Genomic DNA, 26,028 nt, shown 5'->3' on the forward strand with positions numbered 1-26,028 from the left:
CTTTAGCCAAAATTCGCATAGTGGTTATTTTGAAGGTATCGGAGGTGGAATTGTGCAAAAGCTGTCAAATCCACAAGTGGCTCCCAGCATAGTACCTAAAGTGGCATTGCCACTGACTGCACGGAATTGCATTAACAGAAATCCCATGCAGTCTTGTTTACAAGTTTGACACTGGAATGTGAGATGGAATCTACACCTTTACTGCAGTGGTCTAAATCAGGATCACACAGAGTGTTTCTTGGTAGTCTTAAACAAATTTACTTTGAAACAAAAGTATACACCGCACACACATGGTTATGGGCTTATATCTCTACCATGTCAGATCTAGAGTTGAAATGTATTAGATTTTGAGTTTGCATCCCAATATTACACTTTATATACATCACAGAAGACTGAAATATAACAAAACTGTTTGACATAGAAACACCGGACTTTTTGCATTTTAAAAAAAATAACGTTTATTAATTATGGAATTATGAAAAATATTATTAACGTTCCACCCATGAGGCCACTAGGGCATTTGATTGCAGGAAAGGGACTATGAAGATAAAAATTCTCATTTTATTGAATGATTTTTCTGTTTGAGAGTAATTATTTATATATAGCCTACACTTTCTCGCTCTATCCTTCTAACATGGGTGTGGCTTCCTGACAATGATCACAAGAGCAGCTGCACACCGATTTTACAGCTCCAACGCAGTTCCACCTCAAACACCGCCAAAACATCTGCTATGCGGGTTTCGGCTATCTTCGGAACGATTGATCTGATAGAATCTAGGGCTTAACTTATTAATTTCAAATAACATATGAAGAAACAAGAGACAAAAGCCCTGAACTGACCTCCTTTGATCATCTATCATCTTTGCCCCGAAGAACTGTAACAGCTTTAACTAAAAAGGCAACTGAGGATTTAATTAGAATGGATTGATCTTAACAGCAGACACAATTACATCACGTCTATTCTCCGTCTTATCGTCTTGACTGGAGCCCTCTTCTTATCTATAATTGGGGGAATGAAAAACAAAGATGACTTGACAGAATAAAGAATAGTGATTTCTTTCAGATTCGCCATGCAGCAAAGCCATTGCACAAGGCATAATTCAATGATTCAACATGAGGACCCCAAGTGTTGAGAGCTATTTCTCTGTTTGATTGCTATATTCCACTTTTCCATCGACAGTTCTTCCTTGATGGCGTTGGTGAAGGATCCAAAACGTATCCGTCAGCCGCTTCCAATCAATATGTTGCATATGGGTGCGTCTGCTCGCCCATATATTCTCATCCCCGAAGGGGGAGCTGACCTGCTAATTATTTCACCAGTCCATTATATTTAATAACACGCAACGGGTCTCTCGCAGTGGAGCTTAGCGAGCCACTTAGTGTCACATCGGCCTGTCGTGACCAGAATAATTTTTTCAAAACCAAGGTTGCACGCTCTGCGTTACAAAGCCTGAATGAGAGTCTGTGGCGGGGGTGAAAAAATCCCCATCAAGAGGGCCAATCATCCATGGCGACTGCTTTACATGCTGTCTCTCGGGTCTCTCGGAGCGGTCATACGTTTCCGACATGAACAATGTTGACGGAGCTTGCATTATACAGAGGCACTCCAGGGGTAAAGCGACTCGCTGATGGGTCTATCACAACATATTTAAATCTCTTGAGAGGAGTCTTTTTGCAGTTCAGAATGCATTGCTGAAGAACTGTTTCAGAAAGCCTTGGTGCAAATTGAAATAAATATACTTTATCCAGTATTTCAAACCTCACAACGTTTGCATGTTCTTGTTGTAGCAAAGGGCACTAGACAACATAGCTCGGGCACTAGACACTACAATAACATAGCTGGGGTACTAGACACAAAATGCATTTTACTTTATCCAGTATTTCAAACCTCACAACGTTTGCATGTTCTTGTTGTAGCAAAGACTTGAAGGTTGCAGATGTTGTTCAAGTTGGTTAAATGTAGGGGTGTTTGAGTTTGAGACAACCATTGAGAACAAATAAAATACAATTGTATTTGTCACATGCTTTGTAAACAACAGGTGAAACGTTTGCTTATGGGTCATTTTCCAACAATGTAGTTTAAGGTAAAGATAAAGATAAAAAAGACCAAAAAAGAGCCGGTCGTCGTATATACTAGACAGTATATATTTCTCAAGTCACTTGACTCATCTCACAACATAGCTAGGTCACTAGCAACATAGCTGGGGCACTAGAAAACATAGCTGGGGCACTAGAAAGCATGGCTGGGGCACTAGACAACATAGCTGGGGCACTAGAAAGCATGACTGGGGCACTAGACAACATAGCTGGGGCACTAGAAAGCATGTCTGGGGCACTAGACAACATAGCTGGGGCACTAGAAAGCATGGCTGGGGCACTAGACAACATAACTGGGGCACTAGACAACATAGCTGGGGCACAAGCCAACATAGCAGGGGCACTAGAAAGCATGGCTGGGGCACTAGACAACATAGCTGGGGCACAAGCCAACATAGCTGGGGCACTAGAAAGCATGGCTGGGGCACAAGACAACATAGCAGGGTCACTAGACAACATAGCTGGGGCACAAGCCAACATAGCAGGGGCACTAGACAACATAGTTGGGGCACTAAACAATTTAGCTAGGGCACTAGAAAACATACTGTAAATGGGGCACTAGACAACATAGTTGGGGCACTAGACACTACAATAACATAGCTGGGGCACTAGACACTGGAATAACATAGCTGGGGTACTAGACACTGGAATAACATAGCTGGGGTACTAGACACTAGAATAACATAGCTGGGGCACTGGACAACATAGCTGGGACACTAGTCAACATAGTTGGGGCACTAGACAACATAGTTGGGGCACTAGACAACATAGCTGATGCACTAGACAACATAGCTGGGGCACTGGACACTATAATAACATAACTGGGGCACTAGACACTACAATAACATAGCTGGGGTACTAGACACTGGAATAACATAGCTGGGGCACTAGACACTGGAATAACATAGCTGGGGCACTAGACAAAATAGCTGAGGCACTAGACAACATAGCTCGGGCACTAGACAACATAGCTCGGGCACTAGACAACATAGCTGGGGCACTAGACACTACAATAACATAGCTGGGGTACTAGACACAAAATGCATTTTTTTCTTATTTAGGTTCGTTCAAACATGTCAAACGTTGTATAACATAAATCTTTAGGGCTTTTTCAACCAGAGCTCCAATAAGATTCGAGGGGAACGATTGCATTGTGTTTCAAAACGTTTCGAAAGGGGAGGGCGGCGCCGGCGTCATAATGGTGATGGCCCTCTCCGTGTGACCACGTTCCACAGCGTGTCATTCTGTCAGTTTTCACAGTAGGAGACTCAAATCACTTTGTAAAGACTGGGGACATCTAGTGGAAGCAATAGGAAGTGCTCAATGAACCATAGCTCACGGTGTGATTAATAGGCAAGTTGAGTTCGCAATTCAGAATTCCACTTCCTGTTTCGATCTGTCTCGGGGTTTTGACTGCCATATGAGTTCTGTTATACTCACAGACACCATTCAAACAGTTTTAGAAACTTTAGGGTGTTTTCTATCCACGAGTATTAATTATATGCATATCCTAGCTTCTGGGTTTGAGTAGTAGGCCGTTTAAAATGGGCACAAATTTTTTTCAAAATGCGCTGTGGCGCCCCCTATCCTAGGCGACCGTCAAGAGGTTAACCCCTTTACAATGAAGATCTGTGAAGTTATTTGGATTTTTACGAATTATCTTTGAAAGACAGGGTCCTGAGTTTGCTGAGTTTACATATGAGATAAGTAAAACCAGATATGTAAACATTATTAAAGTGACTAGTGTTCCATTCCTTAAAGTGGCCAGTTGTCACGTCCTGACCATAGAAAGCTTTTATTTTTCTATGGTAGAGTAGGTCAGGGCGTGACAGAGGGTTTTGTCTAGTTTATTTATGTCTGTGTTGGTTCTAGTTTCTTTTTTCTATGTTGGGTTTTTTGTCTAGTTTATGTATTTCTATGTGGCGTTCTAGTTGTTGTATTTCTATGTTTTTTTGGGGTGGGATGATCTCCAATTAGAAGCAGCTGGTCATCGTTGTCTCTAATTGGGGATCATATTTAAGTGGTTGTTTTTCCCACCTGGGTTTGTGGGAGATTATATATGTTGAGCCTCTTCGTCACAGTTTGTTGTTTTGGTCATTAGTTTATTTGTATGTCTTGCATAGTTTCACAGTTATAATAAAATGTGGAACGATATACACGCTACGCTTTGGTCCCATTCTTCAGACAGTCGTGACACCAGTAATTTCTAGTCTATGCCTATAGGTAACAGCCTCTAATGTGCTAGTGATTGCTGTTTAACAGTCGGATGGCCTCGAGATTGAAAAACAGCTTCTGCCTCTAAGTCCCAGCCTTGATGCACCTGTACTGACCTCGCCTTCTGGATGATAGCGGGGTGAACAGGCAGTGGCTCGGGTGGTTGATGTCCTTGATGATCTTTTTGGCCTTCCTGTGACATCGGTTGCTGTAGGTGTCCTGGAGGGTGGGTAGTTTGCCCCCAATAACATAGCTAGGGCACTAGACACTATAATACAATAATTGGGGCATTAGACAACATAGCTTGGGCACTAGAATAACATGGCTGGGGCACTAGACACTGGAATAATATAGCTGGGGCACTAGACACTATATTACTATAACTGGGGCACTAGATAGTAGAACAATATAGCTGGGGCAATGGACACTAGAATAACATAGTGTAAGGACAGACGCTGGGAGACAAGAAGCAAGTACAGTGAGTGAACATTTAATAAATAACGGACAAGAAACAAAACATGGACAGCGTCTGGACAGGGGAACAAAATGACGTTAATGTCGACACATGGAACAACCTGAGGAACAGACAGATATAGAGAGGGAAATCAACAAAGTGAAGGAGTCCAGGTGAGTCCAATATTCCGCTGATGCCTGTAATGATGGTGACAGGTGTGCATAATGATGGGCCACCTGGTTCCCTCAAGCGCCATAGAGGGGGAGAGGGAGCAGTCATGACAGTTCCCCCCCTCTAGGGGTGCCACCCGGCGTCCCACCTGGGCGAGCCTGATGGCCCAGATGAGGCGTGGGAGCCTGACGAGCCGGCTGAGGCATGATGTGGGATGGGAGCCTGATGAACCGGCTGAGGCGTGGGAGCCTGGCGAGCCGGCTGAGGCATGACGTGGGGTGGGAGCCTGCCGAGCCAACCGAGGCAAGGAAACCTCTCGAGCCAGCTAAGGCGTGGAAGCCCAACGAGCCAGATGAGGCAGCCCCGGTTCCTTCGACAGTGGCCCCAGACCCGACGTCACCAACCAAAACAAAAAAAAAAACTCCCTGATGCTTCAAATGTTGTCAGCATTCTGTGAGGACCGACGCTTGGAGCCGAGAAGCAAGTACAGGGAGTGAACATTTAATAAATAAACAGACATTAAACAAGACAGGACAGCGTCTGAAAATGAAAAACATAACGACATTAATGCTGACACAGGGAACAAACTGAGGAACAGACAGATATAGAGGGGGCAATCAACAAAGTGAAGGAGTCCAGATGAGTCCAATATTGCGCTGTGTCTAGTGTCTTAGCAATGTTATTATAGGCACTAAACACTATAATAACATAGCTAGGGCACTAGACACTATAAAACCATAACTGGGTTACTGGACAATATAGCTGGGGCACTAGACACTATAATAACATAGCTGGGGCACTAGACACTGGAATAACATAGCTAGGGCACTTGACACAAGAATAACATAGCTGGGGCACTAGATATGATAATAACATAGCTGGGGCACTAGACACTAGGAATAACATAGATGGGACACTAGACAACTTAGCTAGGGCACTAGACACTTCGATAATATAGCTGGGGCACTAGACACTACAATTACATAACTGGGGCACTAACTAGAATAACATAGCTTGGGCACTAGACAATATAGCTGGGGCAATAGACACTTTAATAAACATATTTGGGGTAATACACACAAGGATAACCTAGCTAGGGCACTACAGTTGAAGTCAGAAGTTTACATACACCTTAGCCAAATAAATTTCAACTCAGTTTTTCACAATTCCTGACATTTAATCCTAGGAACAATTCCCTGTCTTAGGTCAGTTAGGATCACCACTTTATTTTAAGAATGTGAAATGTCAGAATAATAGTAGAGAGAATGATTTATTTCAGCTTTTATTTCTTTCATCACATTCCCAGTGGGTCAGAAGTTTACATACACTCAATTAGTATTTGGTAGCATTGCCTTCAAATTGTTTAACTTGGGTCAAACGTTTTGGGTAGCCTTCCACAAGCTCCCCACAATAAGTTGGGTGAATTTTTGCCCATTCCTCCTGACAGAGCTGGAGTAACTGAATCAGGTTTGTGACCTCCTTACTCGCACACGCTTTTTCAGTTCTGCCCACACATTTTCTATGGGATTGAGATCAGGGCTTGTGATGGCCACTCCAATACCTTGACTTTGTTGTCCTTAAGTCATTTTGCCACAACTTTGGAAGTATGCTTGGGGTCATTGTCCATTTGGAAGACCCATTTGCGACCAAGCTTTAACTTCCTGACTGATGTCTTGAGATGTTGCTTCAATATATCCACATAATTTTACTTCCTCATGATGCCATCTATTTTGTGAAGTGCACCAGTCCCTCCTGCAGCAAAGCACCCCCACAACATGATGCCGCCACCACCGTGCTTCACGGTAGGGATGGTGTTCTTCGGCTTGAAAGCATCCCCCCTTTTCCTCCAAATATAAGATGGTCATTATGGCCAAACAGTTCTATTTTTGTTTCATCAGACCAGAGGACATATCTCCAAAAAGTACAATCTTTGTCCCCATGTGCAGTTGCAAACCGTAGTCTGTCTTTTTTATGGCGGTTTTGGAGCAGTGGCTTCTTCCTTGCTGAGCGGCCTTTCAGGTTATGCCGATTTAGGACTCGTTTTACTGTGGATATAGATACTTTTGTACCTGTTTCCTCCAGCATCTTCACAAGGTCCTTTGCTGTTGTTGTCCTTTGCTGTTGAGAACACTTGTCTAAAGCAACTCAAACATTCCCTCAAACTTTCTTTCATACTTTAGTATTTTCTTTTTGGATTGGATGAAAGCAAAGTCTACTCAGGTGTTTTCGTAATTGACAACAGCCAATGGAACTGGCATTATGAGAGTGACACTTCTCTACATACAAGAAAATACGTTTTACTGTATGTCATGTGTTGGAACAAGAAGTTGCAGTCTTTATTTTTTGCTCGTAACTCTTCTATGCTAAATATTTATTGTAGTTGACTCTTTTGACGAGTCTGCTTTGATGGTGCATTGCAAATACATAAGCTTTCCTCCTTCTGTCAGAGTTGGTGTTTGGTGTAGTATACCGTCGCTTTTTTGGTGGCGCAATGCTGTAAGATTGAAGTCATTGTTCATGTTATCTTAGGGAAAGCAGTCATACAAAGCATTGCTATTTAGAACACTTACAATGCTGATGCCCCCCCGCCCTCTCCTTGAACATGCAAAACAGAAAACAGTGTGTTCCAGGAGGAAGTTTAATGAGTGTTAGGTATTCCCTGGTGGTTTTTTTGACAGTTAGGTTAAATTTGTCAGGTAGGTTTGACAAAAAAAGTACACATTTTTAAAAATCGAAATAGAGTTGGTCTGGGATTGATTTGCACTTTTCGCACCAAAGTACATTCATCTCTAGGAGACAGAACGCAGCTCCTCCTGAGCGGTATGATGGCTGCGTGGTCCCATGGTGTTTATACTTGCATACTATTGTTTGTACAGATGAACGTGGTACCTTCAGGCGTTTGGAAATTGCTCCCAAGGATGAACCAGACTTGTGGAGTTCTAAAAAAAAAATTCTGAGGTCTTGGCTGATTTCTTTTGATTTTCCCATGATGTCAAGCAAAGAGGCACTGAGTTTGAAGGTAGGCCTTGAAATACATCCACAGGTACACCTCCAATTGACTCAAATTATGTAAATTAGCCTATCAGAAGCTTCTAAAGCCATGACATCGTTTTATGGAATTTTCCAAGCTGTTTAAAGGCACAGTCAACTTAGTGTATGTAAACTTCTGACCCACTGGAATTGTGATACAGTGAATTATAAGTGAAATAATCTGTCTGTAAACAATTGTTGGAAAAATTACTTGTGTCATGCACAAAGTAGATGTTCTAACCGACTTGCCAAAACTATAGTTTGTTAACAAGAAATTTGTGGAATGGCTGAAAAATGAGTTCAACCTAAGTGTATGTAAACTTCCGACTTCAACTGTAGTTAGTATGCGAAACGTTCCCGGATGTCGTACTAAATTCGCCAAAATATGAAGTATACACTCAGAGGACACTATTTCTGTACTTTAGGGCCCATAATGCAATTCTTCAGGAAATGGACGTGGCTTCACATTGTTTTCAGATTGTAAGAAAATGGCGGGAAATATGCAGCCGAAGTACAACAAGAGCAGATACAATTCATTGCTTTAACTAATTATGACAAATGTTAAGAAAATGTTGAGCAATGTAATAAAGTAATGACTTTTCAAATAAGTCAACTTACACGTTATGTTGGCTGACAATTTGTTAGCTACACTGTCCTTACGAACCACATAGCATATCTTTACAGGAGTATGTACCGGTATGTTGTTAGCTAGCTACCTAACGTTAGTTGGCTACTTATACATCAAACTTTCCAGTGTATTAACTATAAGCTATCTAACCAACTACCCAATGTTTATTTACTTGATTATTCCCGTCAAATTTAGCTTAGCTTAATGGTATAGTCGTTGTGCGTTCTCAATGGGCATTTGTTCTGGCTATCTACTCCAATTTCACATCACTCTCGTCTGAGTGTACCACAGCACAGAATAATGAATTTACGAGCGCCCCAACACCCGTTGAATATGGCCAGTGTCATTAAATGTCGGCAAAAAAGCGTCATTAAATTGGTGCCATCAGCACAGTTACAGTACAGTTACCAACGCTCTGGATAACATGAAAACTGCCTAACCAGCTCTGCAAGGGCGAGTAAAATAGCCAGAGTGGCCTCATTTGTGCCTAGAAGTAGCTAGCAAGCTAGCCAACGTTAGCTTTGGTGCTTGACTGCCGTTGTATGGTCAGAACGCTCAAATCAACCCTACTCCTCGGCCTGAGCATCCAGTGTGCGCTCTGAGAGCGAAACGCTCTGAATTTACAAACAGACAATCTGACAATGCTCTGATTTTACAGAGCACACTCTGGCACTCCAGATTGAATTTAAGAACACACCCGAAGTCGTAAAATTTCTAACTAGTAATTTGTTATGCTAACTAACTAGCAAGAGGTTGCATAGCAACAGCATCAACTTCCGGTAGACCGACGAAGAGCTAGTACGCTCAACAGAAAGGATACTGTTTGTTTACGGTATTCTAAAATGAACTAATAGTATATAGTATGTAGTATATACTCATTAAGTATGTAATATACAGTGTGTTAGTATGGGTATTCGATCACAGCTTATGAGATTCGCGGTGACATTTTTTAGGAACTTCTTATATTTTTAAACACAGATAAAAGAAACACGCTGTTTTCGCATATGTAGTCACTGGTATGGTGGTGGAGATAATGAATATAAGGTTGAAAAGTGGCAAAATTTCCCTTTAAGTATATATTTTTTGTTTAGTTTTTTATTTGCTACCATGGCTGTTAATAAAGGGATACTTTGGGATTTTGGAAATGAGGAGGAAGAGCCAATGCTAACTAACATTAGCGCAATGATTGGAAGTCCTTGCAAGCAGATACCCATAGACATTGCGCCAACACAAGTTAGCAATTGCGCTAGCACAAGTTAGCAATTTCCTTCCAACTGCATTTTAGAAGTGCATCTGACTCTGGGGAAGTAGATAAAGGGCCTCATTGCCAAAATACTGAAGAATCCCTTTAATGAATACTCACTACTGTCTGTACCTGTGTGTGTTTGTATTTTATAAAAAGAGAGTGAGTGTGTCTGTCTGTCTGTCTGTGTCAGTATCACAGGAGGTTGGTGGCTACTTAAATGGGGAGGACGGGTTCATGGTAATGGCTGGTGCGGAATATGTCTGTGTGTGTCTGTTTATTTGTCTGTCTATCCGTAAGTGTGTGAGTGCGTGCGTGCATGCATTCGTGTGTGCGTGCGTTTGTTTGTGTGTGTGCGTCTGTCTGTCTGTCTGTCTGTCTGTCTGTCTGTCTGTCTGTCTGTCTGTCTGTCTGTCTGTCTGTCTGTCTGTCTGTCTGTCCCTGTGTGTCCAGGGCTTTTGATGACACTGACCTTCATATCCCCTGGGCTAGGGCTAGCAGCCATTTATCTTTTATTCATTTGGCCATTTCTGAGGAAGGCAGCTTTTCTGTCACCAAGGCTTGTCAAAAATGAGGCAATTTCATGATGTGCAGTGCTTGGCGGCCAAATGGTGCAGTCACACACTGTAACAGGTGATGCCACAGTCCTGGAGAGGCTGTGTTTATGTTGGCTCCAGCTTTGAGATGACTGTCTGTCACTGAATGTGTTACGCCACTTTTGAGAACACTTGTCTAAAGCAACTCAAACATTCCCTCAAACTTTCTTTCATACTTTAGTATTTTCTTTTTAGATTGGATGAAAGCAAAGTCTACTCAGGTGTTTCGTAATTGACAACAGCCAATGGAACTGTCATTATGAGAGTGACACTTCTCTACATACAAGAAAATAAGTTTTACTATATGTCATGTGTTGGAACAAGAAGTTCCAGTCATTATTTTTTGCTTGTAACTCTTCTATGCTAAATATTTATTGTAGTTGACTCTTTTGACGAGTCTGCTTTGATGGTGCATTGCAAATACACATCATAAGCTTTCCTCCTACTGTCAGAGTTGGTGTTTGACATTGAGCAATGATTTCGCTCATCGATGGCTTTCTGTTGACGTTGATGTGGCTTTTTTTGGTGGCGCAATGCTGTAAGATTGAAGTCATTGTTCATGTTATCTTAGGGAAAGCAGTCATACAAAGCATTGCTATTTAGCACACTTACAATACTGATGCCCCCCCCCCCCCCCCTCTCCTTGAACATGCAAAACAGAAAACAGTGTGTTCCAGGAGGAAGTTTAATGAGTGTTAGGTATTCCCTGGTGGTTTTTTGACAGTTAGGTTAAATGTGTCAGGTAGGTTTGACAAAAATAAAGTACACATTTTTTTTAAATCTAAGTAGAGTTGATCATGTGAGGTTGTTGCTATTATGATTTGAATAGCAATGCTTTTGATCAGAAAGTTAACATAATTAATTGATATCTGACATATGGTAAAGTTAAGAGCTTAATAACACTCCCTTGGCAGAGACCAAAACAAGAAGGAAAACATTCTGCCTCACATGTAATTCTTTTTTACATATTATGAGGAAAACAAGGCATCTGACATTTGAATTACAGTGTACTGTTTGCATAATGTACTGTGTGGTTTACATATGAAGTGACATAACTGACATTTCTAACTCAAACAACTCCTTTCGTCAAAGCTTTTACCTTAATATTCTGCATTAAGAGACTCATTAGCACACAGGTGTGCCCATTGACTTAATATGTGTCTTACAGTACATGATTCAGAAATTTTAGACTAACTTATTCTCTCTTGATTTTGTTCCTCAGATGACAACTGCAGACTGAGTGACTACCGGAGGCTGAAGACCAAGATTCTGGACATGTATGACCAGAGATACATGGCAACTGGCAACCGTGGGAGCCATAAAAACAACATGGCTACCAGGAAGAAGCTGGTCGATGTTGTGTTTCAGCGCTTCGACGCCGATGGTAGCAGGAGAGTAGACAGCAGTGAACTATCACAGGTGAGGAGATGAGGGTGGGACTTGGATGTCACTAAGTGATTCAAAGAAAAGGGAAAACCAACAACATCCCAACATTGTGTTTGCTACACACCAAGGAGGAGCGAACTGTCACAAGTGTGGACTTGAGGGTAGACTATAAAGCCACAGTAAATGTCTCTCCCACATGTCAGTAGCCATACCATCGCACCTTCCCTGAATTGAAAAGCTTAAACAATCAGAACCTAAACATTGTGTTTACTATACTAGGAGTTTACTATGAGCCATCTTAATGCCCTCAGCATTATTTTCCATTTTATTCCCTTCATTTGGTCTTTAATTCGTAAAGCGACGTGCAAAGAGTTGCCGTTAAATCTTTCAAAATATAATAATCCAAGTCAAAGGAACTTTCCGCTCATGGGAGAATGCTGGCTTTTACTGTTATTGCCAGAAAGCGTGGTTGAAAAGGGAGCTTTGAGTGGCTTTCATGAGAAAGGAAGACATTTTACGCATAATAAATACATGTCTCACAATACCTGAGGACTAGTTTATATGCCATGCATTTAATTAATGTATAGGTAAGCAACTACTGCTGGTTTAAATAACCGTTCAACTGCTCTCAGGTCAGTTTCATACTAATATATCCAGCGGCACTCTGATTCCGCCAGTCTCTATTGGATTGATGTGAGAGAGGAAACTAGCTTGATTCATATTCTTATGCATTCACTTTTTTTATACAAAGTGCCCCATTTGATTACTGCCAACAGCTCTGATATTATTAAACTATATTTTCATATCATTTGCATTATTTTTTTTTTACATAACAGCGAGGCTTTCAGCTCAGAGATGAGAGCACAAATCAATGCAAAGTGGGTGAAATAAAGTGTTAGGCTTTCTTTGAATATGCAAATATGCCACGTTGACACATCGGAAAGTTGCTTTAGGTAGTAACCATAGATACCAAAGGTATTAAACTACGGATGGCACTGAGGGCTAGACACCAAGCTATGAGCCATCGTCTATCCAAGTGTTTGAACGTCAGTCTGTCCATAAACATCGACTGCACAGATTGAGTAACGCCATGTTGGTTTTAAAGCATTCCTCACAGGAGAATGCTACAGTCTCTCTTAAACCTTGAGGCATATGGTGATGTTGACACAGTTGACCTTAATCTATGTCACATCACAGAGGTCACTTATGGCCGAGAATTCAATCAGTAAAATAACGAATTTCCTCGCTCTTCACTCTTGCCATGTTAAATTATACAAATTTGATGTGACCGATAATTTCAGACCTCGTTTACGAGTCTGCTATTTGTGTAATTGTTCATTGTAAAAGAGGTGTTACATTTGACTGACTGTCTAATGTCCCGTCGCCTCTGTAAATGGGGTGTTAATTTGACACGGACTGCGGCTGCATTCCAAACACACGTTACAGCTGTTTCTCTAACATAATGCGTGTCATTTTGTTAGTTTAGTTAAAAGGTTCAGGCTTGGCATGGTGTGTGTTGATGTGTGTGTGTACTTCCATGCTTGTGTGTGTGTGTGTGCGTGTCTGGGTGGAGGGGGTGGTGCACTCCCTCCACCCAATCTTCAGACACTGACCCCCTTCTTTATGTTGTTGCAATCAGATGGGTCGATTCTGCCAGTACATCCAACCCGAACATCAACTACAGAGCAAGGGAAAGATGGTTTGATTTCAGGCCGGGACATAAAACATTTAAGAGATGGTGTGAGAATCATCATAGACTGAGGTGACACACAGTCACTCTGCCTTTACCATCTCCCTTAATCAAACCATCTGCCATGGGGCCAATCAGGAAGGCAGAGAATACTTTGGAATACCACGTTTTTTGATAATACTTTCTCTGAACCAATTGTGCCTCGGTAATGCATTATGAATGCATACAATTGCCATTCAAGTATTGTTATAGATTTTCTAAAAGGAGACGTAGACTTTTATGAATGCTTTTAGCAAGTGTTGTAATGCACTGTGAAGTGTTGTAATGCACTGTGAAGTGACAGAGCTCAATGTAAATACATTTCTAGTGCATTATCATTCACAGATGGCTTAAAGAACATTTTCAAATGCAACTAATGAGGTTCAATCATCAAACAAATTGTGATCATTCTACATAGCTTACACTTTTAGTTCAATAAGTGTTAAGAAAGCATAGCCAACGCTGCAGGGAAAAAGACAAAGTAGAGGATGATTCATTAAGCAGTAATATTTTGTCAAGCTTTATGACAGCTGATCTAGAATGATGGATGAGTGAATGTCGCCCCGAGATGTGATTTATTTCAAACCTTATATAAAACATAACAGGTCTTTGCACCATGAAAAGGGGTTTCCTCAGCATATTTACTTCCAGAAATAAGAGATCAATAGACAATCAAGGTCAAACTTAAATGTGAAATTGAATTTAGGTTAGAAACCACATACTTAGAACGAGAATTGATCGTGTTACATTGCATGCTCTATGCTGTAACATTAGAAATCCCAGTTCCATGGTTGGTTCCAAGGTTTCAGCACCAAAACATGGAGATGGGGGGAAAGGTACAAGAAAAAAGCAAACCCCAGACCCCAAAATACCAGACTTAGACCTACTGTCTAGACTTAGCTTTAACTGTAAGTTACATACTAGACCAGGTCTAGACTTAGCTTTAACTGTAACTTACATACTAGACCAGGTCTAGACTTAGCTTTAACTGTAACTTACATACCAGCCCAGGTCTAGACATTGCTTTATCTGTAAGTTACATATTAGTCAAGGTCTAGACTTAACTTTAACTGTAAGTTACCTACTTGCCCAGGTCTAGAATGAGCTTTAACTATAAGTTACATACTGGCCCAGGTCTCAATGCATTTTTCTGTTGCAGGTTATTAAGCAGGAAGGTCTGTTCAAGGAGGTCTCTGAGTGCACTCTGTTTGACCTTCTCAAATACAACGACATCAACGACGACGAGCACCTGACAAAGGACGAGTTCTATACAGCTTTCGGTGAGTGGCAGGATCAACTGATAATGCTTATGTTTTGTCATTCAGGGTAGTAAGGTTGTGTAAAATACTCAAATGTGTATTTGAGTACCATGTGTATATTTTTCTCTTTTCTATGTATTACCATTTACTTTTTCCTTTTTTGACCAGGATATTTGAAGAATAATACCCTCCACATGTTGTGTTGACTTGGACAATAGACATGCTTTCAGGCACATAGAGTTAAAAGCTTTATAAGTAACCGATGCCTTTATGTGACAGCAAAGTGGATAAAACTGTTTACAATGTTTACTGTTTACTCAAAACTATGGTCGGACATTTTTTATACATTCCTATACAATAGTTATAGTACCAAAAGTTGCTAATATCTCTCTGAATGACCAGACACTTGTTCTCATCGCTGAAGCTTTAATTGTGGGAGATTTACAATTCATCATAGGCTATTTAAGGGTAATAAAATGGCAAAGTCCTTTACTTTGCTATTTCGCTGGTAAAATGACTTGTGTGAGTGCCAGATATTTACTGAAAAATTTCCTCTATATTCTTGGAAAATTGGGTCCAACGTCGCAACCCAGTAGTGAGCGATGGGTAAATGCATGAGTTCCAATATTGAGTCAGTGTCACTGTATAAAACTAGACACAGAGAAAATATTGAAAGAGCTTAAACCAAACCCCCAATTGTTAGTACAACACAACGATGACAGTTACTCTTCGCCAACCTAAGTAACATGAACACATATTACGCTACATTTTCTTGCCTAATTTCCTTTCTCAAATCATTCCCGTCTGACATTTCCAGCTTGCTCAATATCCTCTGACATTTCTCTGGGGTTGAAACACGATGCCAAGATAAAGAATACATAATGACATTCCCATTTTAAAATTGGTCGCTCATCAGCTCTTTGAATATAAAGCATTTCTAGGACAGACAAGAAAAGTTACAAGAGCAAATAACAAACTGGCACAGTCTATTGTTCCCCTCCAAGTCAGATGGGTCAAATCTGAGGAGAGCTTAGCTTCCTTGATGAGTTGAGATGCACTAGCTCCAACTAGTCATTTTTTAAACTCTTCCCCCAAGCTTCTTCAGGCTGAAATTGCAGAATGTAAAGATAATGAAAGACTTTCTATGACTGTCTCTCCTTGGTGGTAGAGCATCTCTCTTAACCTCGCTTCCTCTTCTTTCCCATGTGTTAGTATTTCTTTCTCCCTGTCTATGGCAGCTAGTTCTTTTACTTAGTCAATATTCATGACAAACCAATAAAATATAAGACTGAGAAAGCATGAACCCCGTTTGATAAAATTCATGAAATTGCACAACGTGTATTAATGCTCGTGCACATTTACTCTGTAGGATCCAACCAAGCAATGGTGAGCTTGATATGATTTAGCCGTCTCTTAGTCTATGCGAGATAGCCTACTATACACTATGGAGTTGAATGTCATTCCAGCCTTTCAGTCCCTTAGCATTCATAGTCCTTTTGAATGCCCTCTTTTCACCCAAAGCTAAATTCAGATAAGGCTAAGAATGTGTTACACGTCCAGAGGTAGAAACAGTTTTCAGTTAGGATTATATTGACCAGGTAAACCGATTACATCTACAGACCTCCAGCTTTCATGTGCATTATGAACACAATGCCTCTGTGTTCCCTTTACCACAGTAAAGATAGCTGCTATACCAAAGCCTTAAATACCACCAGCCTTGCAAAAGATTTTGTGATCACTTGAACCTTAATTTATTGTTGCAGATGTTTTATGTGAGTGAATGTAAAAAATAAGAAGATAAACAAAAAGTTTTGTGAACCTCAATGATGGCGCTGACTACTGTCGCTTCAGATCGTGTAGCACTTAACTACGCAACTAAATGTTATTTGAGTCCTATTTTTCCAGTTCACAGCTCTCATTAGCCAAGTCAATGCGCTCCATTAAAATATAATACCATAAGATTACTTGTATAGTACATTTGTTGATTCAGTATATTTAGCAATATAGTACCATTTTGCAAATAACAGCAGTAAATGCAGAACTAGCCTACAATCCCAATGAAAACGGGACCTGTCTTACACAGGATGTGTGTCTGTTTTGCTAATAAGGCCTTCCATACAACTTGGAATATTCAAATCACAGCAACGTTGTTTGTCACTGTTAAAGATAAGACACTAACGTCCATGCATAATTCATTGACTCCATCCCATATTCAAGAAAATAAAAATCAATCGCTTCAGCTAGCAGTAAGGTAAATATCTAGCAGGAATGATGGCTTTTAATTAGACCAAGTTACTGATAGAAATGAAATTATGTCTGCCACATTACAGATAGTCTTATGTATTGTCATCCTTGAATAATTTGGTGAATGACTGTGTAATGCACTCCGGGTTTAGGACAGATAAGGCATTCACATCCTGTACATTTGATGTCACCTTAACCTTAGGGCATGGGGATGGTAAAATACCAAGGTTGCAGATGTCACTGTATCGCTAAGTCTTGATTGTAGGATCAAACACTAAATATTAGAGGGTTTATATCTATGAGAACCCATTGGCAGCTTCTGAATAGATGAGGAGAAGGAAAGAGCTGCTGGTGTACATGCTTTATTTTCTTCCTGGCTGGCTGTCTGTCAGTGGCTGTCTGTCAGTGGCTGTCTGTCAGTGGCTGTCTGTCAGTGGCTGTCTGTCAGTGGCTGTCTGTCAGTGGCTGTCTGCCAGTGGCTGTCTGTAGTAGTCAGTGGCTGAAGTATCGATCCAGAGGTTGATGGTTGGTGACAGGCCGATGGACCCCACGGCTTTGAAACGTGTCACTTGTGTTTTGCGTAGTGGGTTGCCATTGCACTAATACTGCATCCCAAATGGCACCCTATTTCCTATATGGTGCACCAATTTTTGAACGGGCTCTTATGAGCCTTGGTCAAAAGTAGTACACTAACTATGCCATTCGGGGGACACACTAAAGGTGATCGGTGTGGAAAACGTCAGGCCAAGTTATATAAGTCTAGGGTTAATGTCATATGGCGTATCATCTATTAAGAGGATTCACACCTCAATAACCTATGTTAATCAGTTATCCTTTTTATTTGGAATGAACCACATTGATGTCAGCGATGGAAGTTATTCATGCTGGTAGTTAAGTAAACAGTTCAAGTATTGTTCTTTCTCTGAATAGAACATAATAACGATCTCAGCAGCTTATTTGTTCTTTAATTTGCCTACTCTTATGAGCTCCAAAATCCCTCGATCTGAATGTGGATTTGCAAAGATAGAAAATGAGTTTACTTAAACTCTGGCTCTTCTCTACGGATCATTATTAGACAACCAAAGGAGACAGCCTTGTCTTCTTCAGGGCAGCGGCAGATGAAAATGGTTTCTGGGCCTGCCTGCCTCCATTAAGACAACTCTGGTGTTATTCATCGCTTGCGGCGCATTGACAATTAATGGATCGTCATGCTTTCTCACGACAAGCTCCCGTGGAGCATTCTGCTCACTGGCTTCAAGGAGTGCTGTTAAATTGGATCCATTTTCCAAAAGTGTGATTTTTGCAGAATGTGTTATGTATTAGAAAGATTTGAAATGCTTTAACTTAATTTTTTTCTTTCTCTTTTCCATCTTTTTCCCCCTGGAAATATCCTCAAAATCACTTGAGGTACTGAGAAAATAGCCAATTGGGCCTTAGCAATACCCACGGGAGGATTTCACATCATTTCTAACTTAAATCCATGACAAATTGCATTTTTTGCGACTTGGAACCAATTCTAACAGGATATAGCCTTTGTTGAAGAATACTCGCTGTTTCACAATAGGATACAAGAATGTCTTGTCTTCCAGAAGTTTGGTCCGTTATCAAATATAGCTTGCGTATTCACATACCTTTAGTGAATCTTGTAGTCTTGTATAACCATTAATGTATGTATTCCTTGACATCAAATGAGATTGCATGACTTAACATTTCACTATATGCTTGATCAGTGATGTACTATATTGATTATTGATTAGTAAGAAGTCATTACCTGAAGTGTGGACTGAATTTCTATATGTAAACTATAATTCCAGAACATTGCAATTGACTGGATTTATTACAATCAGAGCTCTCTGTGATATTGGATAGGATTGGAAAGCTTATGATTAATATGTGATATATATGATATACACACAGTGGCCAGTTTATTAGGTACATCCATCTAGTAATGGTCGGACCCTCCTTTCCCTCCAGAACAGCCTGAATTATTTGGGGGATAGATTCTAAAAGGTGTGGCGTTCAAACCTTGCGCAATTGGTATCAAGGGACCTAACATATCAGAAAACTTTCCCCACACCATTACACAACCGCCACCAGACTGTACCATTGACACCAGGCAGGATGGGGCCATGGACTCATGCTGATTATGCCAAATCCTGACTGTCATCAGCATGATGCAACAGGAACCGGGATTTGTCAGACCAGGCAATGTTTTTCCACTCCTCAATTGTCCAGTGTTGGCGATCGCGTGCTCACTGGAGCCGCTTCTTCTTCTCTTCTTTTAGCTGAGTGGAACCCGGTGTGGTTGTCTGCTGTAATAGCCCATCCGTGACAAGGATCAACGAGGTGTGTGTTCTGAGATGCCATTCTCCTTCGACCTCTCATCAAATATCTGTTTTTGCCCACAGGACTGCCACTGACGGGACGTTTTTTGTTTGTCGCACCATTCTCGGTAAACCCTAGACACTGTCATGCATGAAAAACCTAGGAGGTGTTTCTGAGATGACTGGCACCGACAATCATACCATGTTCAAAGTTGCTTACGTCACTCGTTTTGCCCATTCTAACTTTCAATATAACAGTAACTGAATGGCTTGATGCCTGTCTGCCTGCTTTATATAGCAAGCCATGGCCACGTGACTCACTGTGTGTAGGAGCTAACCATTTTCGTCAACAGGGTGGTGTACTTCATAAACGGGCCACTGAGTGTATGTGATACATACAGTTTATGAATCACACAGTGTGTAGGAAAGCTGCATGATAGAACAACCACATCTCTACAAAATGTAATATCATGTGTACCATAATCTTTCTTATAGACGTTAGTCCTCCTTCCTATCACTGTTGACAGACATACAGACAGAAGGGAAGCATTTCCGTGCAAACAAACGCGCTGGCTTCATCCCTCTCAAACATTTCACGGCTCTTGTCAAGGGGAGGTACGCTGTTGACGCGCTCACATTGGATTGCAGTCTAGAGAGGTATGCAGCTATTGGAGCAACGTTGTACTTTGAACATAATGATGCTATTAAGATCCCTACCGTGGAGCTAGAAGGCAATTACTTAATGCATCTTTGGACACTCAGCTGTGTGTTGAACTCACTCCCTCTTGCTCTTCTTGAGCCCGCTGGTGAGATGGCTTACTGGCGCACCTCAATCAAACCTGCCTTTAAAACACACTTACGCATGCACACACACACACACATAGACATGTACACACACTTATAGATAGACACACACACACACACACACATAATACGCACGCACGTACGCAATAACGTACTCACGCACGCATGCGCGCACACACACACACAGGTGGGAAGGCACACACGTAAAAACAGCCACGTGCACAGAGCTCAATATTATTCACTGGTATGAACCACATGATAAGGAAAATAACTCACTTGAGTGGGTGAGAGAGGCATCGCAGCCAAATCAGCATGGCCCCTGTCATGACGTTGGCCTGTGGGTAAGGTTTATGACCCCCCCCCCCCATAAATACCTTTCTCCCTTCCCCTCTCTGACCCTACTGAAGGACTGCTGTCCTGAAGGACTGATGTCCTGTTAAATATAGAGAGTCTGGGAACATCAAACAAATGGGGAAAGGAACCATATTTTGGTAATAAAACCAGTTGGAAATATGCTTTGGAACGTAATGAGTATGGATGTCAGTTCGGTTGTCATCTGAGACATTATGGCTGATGACAGGATGACATAAACTGTACCTGAGAAAGTATACACCCTCTAGTTATTAGAGTAACATGGAATTGTTATGCAATTGAAATGTTTGATATTGAAATTGTTTGTTAGGAGATTAAATGTAATTTTAGCTTCCAAATGAGAGAATTGGGTTTTCATAAGGAAAGTGCCCTGCTTGATCAGTGGCCCACCCCTGTGAAGAGGAGGGGTTATAAACGATGAAACACATCCTTCCCCCTCTCCACTATATAAGCCTTTGACGAAAAGATAACCAGGTGGTTCCAGTACGTGAGGTCTGCAGCCTCTACGTTAGAAGGACACACGTCAAGTACAGAACTAAGCCAACCTCGGCGTGAGCTTTGGTGGCGAATGGTATGAACTTTGAGCTTATTCACTACAGAAGTGATACTTCCTAGCCGTTGAGTTAGCAGCGGCCGCTGTAGACGGGGGCTAGGAAAGGACGGACGACGGATCCAGTCTAACAGACGGACGAAGATACCACCACGTATCCAATTTACCACCAGAGACATTCTTCCGAGGACAGGAAGATCTGTTGGCCAACCCGGCCAGCATCTACGACCAATCTACCGAAGCGCAGCTCAGAGTAAATATTTATAGCATTTTCCTTTTCCAAATGGGCGGTAATTTAGAATGCATAAGATAATGTATTTACGATAGCATAGCTGCTGTTTCTTCGTTCCTAAGTCTTCCCGCTCTTTCATTCAAGCCCAACCCCCTTTCCTTTGTGTAACCAGCCATGATACAGGTTCCGTCCACCAGGACGTTTTCTGTATGACATCATTTGTATTCTGTGTATATGTAATTCTGTGTGATTAGTTTAGGTATTTAGTAAATAAAAAATTAAACCCAATTTTACAGTGCCTTCTCCACTTGTTAGCAAGAGTATACTCTGCTTCCTAAGAATTTAACATTGTTCAAAGATCCGAAAAGTGTCTGAAGAGACATATTTGGCGCACCCTCTGTGGACTCTAAAACTAGGCCGCACGTTTGGGTAATTTCGACATTTGGAGCCCCCGTGCGAGGAATCTAAAATAGGATGACGCTTTCATTTTGATTCAGCCTATATAAAATTGAAAAGCAGATGACATAATATACCAAGTTTATTATATACATTATGGGAATTGTAGACCGGAATTATTGGTGCGTGTGTGCTCTGGAGAATCGCCTCCGTGTTGTGCTCTGACGTAGTCAGTGGGTAGCATACCCTATACAGTTCTGTATGAGGGCTGATAAAGCTATCTGAGAAATAGCGCGTTTGGCCAAACGCTGGGCTATTTCTGCCTCGTGCGTTTCAGACGCGTGTAGGCTCGGTCATTATTAATTTCTCGAGCGAGGACAAAGAGCCAGCCGATTGAAATTTAGGAGAGATTAGCTTGACCAGCGATAAGTATCTCTCTGTCTCTCTCGCGTTTCGATGCGAGTAGACCACGGTGCATTTAATTGTTTGCCGCGAGTTCCGGTTAAAACATCGTCAAATATCGCCGAAAAGGGTTTGAACATAATACGTTATGAGTAAAACCTTTCCCTTGCCAAGGGAATCCTATGTTGTGCATTTTTCAGGCATAAAGTAGCATTAGCTTGCTTGAGATGCTAAGCTAACAAAAGGGAAAACAGCCATTTTGTTATGTGCCACATTGTAAATCCTCCGCCTTGCTGAACGGAAGTCCCGCCCTGGGTACTTCCGCTTGATTTCAGCGTGTGCCAGCAGGGACCTCTGAAGAGTCACCAGTACTTTCCTTCAAGAAGAATTAGTCAGGTGACACTCAAGTCGTTACTCATGATATCCAGACGGATATCGATGTCTTATTCAATTGAACTAATAAGTGAAATTGCCAGATTAACATTCTCAAGCGGATCTTTTAAATAATATCCAAATTGATGAGTTTTCTAAATGAGACATTGTAATCTTTTTCCCACATTAACCTAGATGAATAAACCTCTCAGGTTAATTAAAGTTTAAATCCCAAATAGCCTATACAGGTTTGATTTATCATTAAAATTGATCAATCAGTAAAATTTGTTTTTTGCAAAACCCATTCAGTAACCCAGTACTGACAGAAGTCCCGCCCCCGCGGGAATCCCTTGTGGCTTCGGCCCAAGGAAGAAGTGTACCATAGTGGGGAGTGTTCCCAACATTTGAACTACTGTTAACACTTATGATATCCAATCAATGGAGATTGTATGGATTATCATCACATTCAATTTAATAAGTTAAATTGTTGAACATACCTTAATGTTCTTGCAATCAAATGAGACACTTTTAAACTTCCCATATTAACCTGGATGAAGCAACCTCTCAGGTTAATTCAAGTTTAATACCCAGATAGCCTACCCAGGTAGGATTAATCATTGGCATTGATGAATTAATTCAATTTGCTTTTGCAAATTCATTCACGTCCAACTTCCACATTACTGGTACAGTACTGATGGTTCGTCAACATCTATGAATAGATTAAACTTGTCTTCGCAGCTTCCAATGAATTCCAAACCCAAACATTGAAAAAAAAATAGGAACATTTTTCCTCTAAATTTTTCTAATAATGTGCAAGCTACCAAAGGAGGTGGTCACCACTCCTCCGCTAATTAGTGAACCTCCACCCATAAAAGGATTGACTTCTGACCTCAGCAGGGATACCAACCCTAATTATGACATTAGCGAAAACACAGCCGAAATTGCGAACGCTCTCCAAAATCAACCATCAAACACAGGCTTTGTGACGGTTCTCTCCACTTTACCACTAATGTATCGCCATCAAAGGTTGACAGCGATCCAATACCACAGTACACAGCTGAAGCACGTGCAAGACATGGCTAACATGAGGGCAAAGGTGGAGAGAACTGAGCAACTATTGACAAAAGCAGGAAATGAAAACATTCTGCTAGTCGAGGAACTGCGTTTGAAATCGGAAGAATTAAAAGTAATTGCAAATACTTATGACGATGAACGAGCACAAACTCTCCAACAAAATCATTGTCTGCAGGAACAACTCGATTTAGCCAAAACTAAATGCGATGTAGTCCACGCCAAACTAGATAAATCTGTCGAGTTATCTACAAACAGGAGCGCACAATTTGATAACATGCAGGCAGTTTTGTTGAACGTTACTCAAGGTAACAATGTTCTACTCCAAATTCTGCAGGCCAAAGACGATCAGTTGATGAACACAATGACAAAGTTGGATGACAAATCAGCAGAACTTATTGAAGTCGCTGACCAATTGAATGATGAGAGAACTCAGGTGATGAGGATAGAAATACTGATTTCTAAGCAAGCAGAGGAAATCTCATCACTGAATCTCTCGCTCCGTACTCGAGACCTCTATCTGCAAACCATGACAGATAAGTTTGAGACCGAAAGGAGCAGAGGTGACACTCACGTGTCCAAAATCGGTACTCTAAGCGCTCAAGTGGACTCTGCAATGCAGCAGAAGACCACCCTTAGGTACCATCTGGAGGAAGTCCAGAATGGTCACGCTCTACAGCATGACTACCCATCCAAGCAACCGGAGTCCGGTACTCAAAGGAGTGAAGACGATAGGTTTCAGACATTGCCTCCATCATGTGTCCCTCAGTCTTCTCCTCTTGGCCATTCGGCACTGAGTAATATGGAGCCGCTTGGCTTCTCCTCTTGGCCTGTCGGCCCCAATTTCTCCACAGGATGAAGCCAACCCTCTCCGCCCGCTTGGCGCGGAATACCTTGACAAACTCGTCAAGAATTTCCCCACCTTTGACCCCGTTCCAGGTCAGCCAAACGATACTGAGACGTTCCTAGCTGACATAGAGGACGCGTTGGGTGGCTACCCGAATGCTACGGGTTCTGACAGGGTTTACCTGTTGAAGCGAACGTCGAATAGACACGTGACGAGGTTCATTCGCCTACAACAGCAACACGTGCTAAATGACTACGCTAAACTTGCCACAGCTTTGAAATTAGAATTCAGTGGTTCTGCGACTCGCAAACACGATAGCTCACTGGCTAACACGGTCAAACAAGCTCGGAACGAACACCCACAAGCTTTCTATCATAGGCTTCGTTTCGCTTACTTTGGCCTACTCACGGAACCAGGAATGGAAGAGCTGTTACCATTCAAACAAATGTTTCTGTCGAACATGTATCCCACCTTCATTACCTACTTGGGCCCTGCAGCCCACGTTGGCTTGCCTATCTTACAACTCAGAGAGCTTGCAAGCACAGCTTTTGAGGCATCAAAAGCTCGCAACGCTAAGAGCCCTGACCACTCGGTTTTGAAGTTTGACCAGGAGCACTCACTCCAGTTAGAGGGTGCATTATCAGGTATTGGAGCATCGAGAGATGACGCAAAACAACAGTTTCTACCACGAAACCATGATTCCAATAACCGCCGCGGTCGAAATAACTGTAAAGTACGTCGCCCTCAAAACGACTACCGCTACAATCGACCTGTTCACTACGTTCCTGCACCCAACCCACACAAAGTGTCAGAGCACAAGGGTAACAAAGGGTTCAAGGACGATCAAAACGTAGACCAATGTTCTCCAGAAGTTCCACTACGTGAAGAACTAAAGCGAGAACAATTTGAGAAAAGGGTAAACGGGACTAGACGGGGAATTACCGGACACCAGGTCCGCAGAAATTAACACCCATAACAAGGACGTTAAAGTTCAAATTTCTCCCGCTCTCATTCAAGACCCTATCCAGGGCCCGCTTGATCAAGAAACAAGCCCCTGGGCTTTGTCTGTAGACTCTGATACAAAAGTTGCGAAGAAAAAGGTCAAACGCTTCGTTAAAGCCAAGCCCACTCAAAATCGGAAAAGTCAATCTGCTTCCACCTTGAACAGAAAGGGCACATCACGTCGTTGCGAACGACCACCCCACTTTGTGGGGAATATGTCCACTAACCACAAATCTAAACGGCCATACCTGGAAACAGTCCTGGAGGATTGCTTAACTTGTCATGCGCTAATTGATTCGGGTGCGACAATATCACTCATCTCTCAAACATTGTTTGATGATCTCAAAAGGGCTTTGAAGCCAACTAAACATTGGTTAAAAGTGGAGCGATGCGAAACTACACTTCGAGGGGTCACTCAGACTACCTCGCCTCTCACGTTGAGAGTCATGCTGAAACTACACTTAAAGGACGTATCACTCGTTCACCCTGTGTATGTTACCAGCCTCGAAACTGTACCCCTGCTACTTGGAGCAGACTTGATGGATCGGTTACTCCCATTGATGGATTGGAAAACCAACCAGGTATGGTCACAGGCCACAGTGCCT

The 26,028-nt window shown here is 41.7% G+C and overlaps 1 protein-coding gene across 3 annotated transcripts in view; it reads left to right on the forward strand.

The window, feature by feature from the left end:
* LOC106604535 (follistatin-related protein 5) overlaps window positions 1-26,028 on the forward strand; it is a 211,253-nt gene that overhangs the window by 118,801 nt on the left and 66,424 nt on the right. For all 3 annotated transcript variants that reach the window (XM_014199254.3, XM_014199251.3, XM_014199252.3), the window contains exons 5-6: window positions 11,656-11,852; window positions 14,708-14,828. In XM_014199254.3, coding sequence (XP_014054729.3) covers window positions 11,656-11,852; window positions 14,708-14,828 — 318 coding nt within the window. The remainder of the gene's footprint in view (window positions 1-11,655; window positions 11,853-14,707; window positions 14,829-26,028) is intronic.

The sequence above is a fragment of the Salmo salar genome, chromosome 05 (genome assembly GCF_965601325.2).
Source record: "Salmo salar chromosome 05, fSalSal1, whole genome shotgun sequence".
Taxonomy (NCBI): Eukaryota; Metazoa; Chordata; class Actinopteri; order Salmoniformes; family Salmonidae; genus Salmo; species Salmo salar.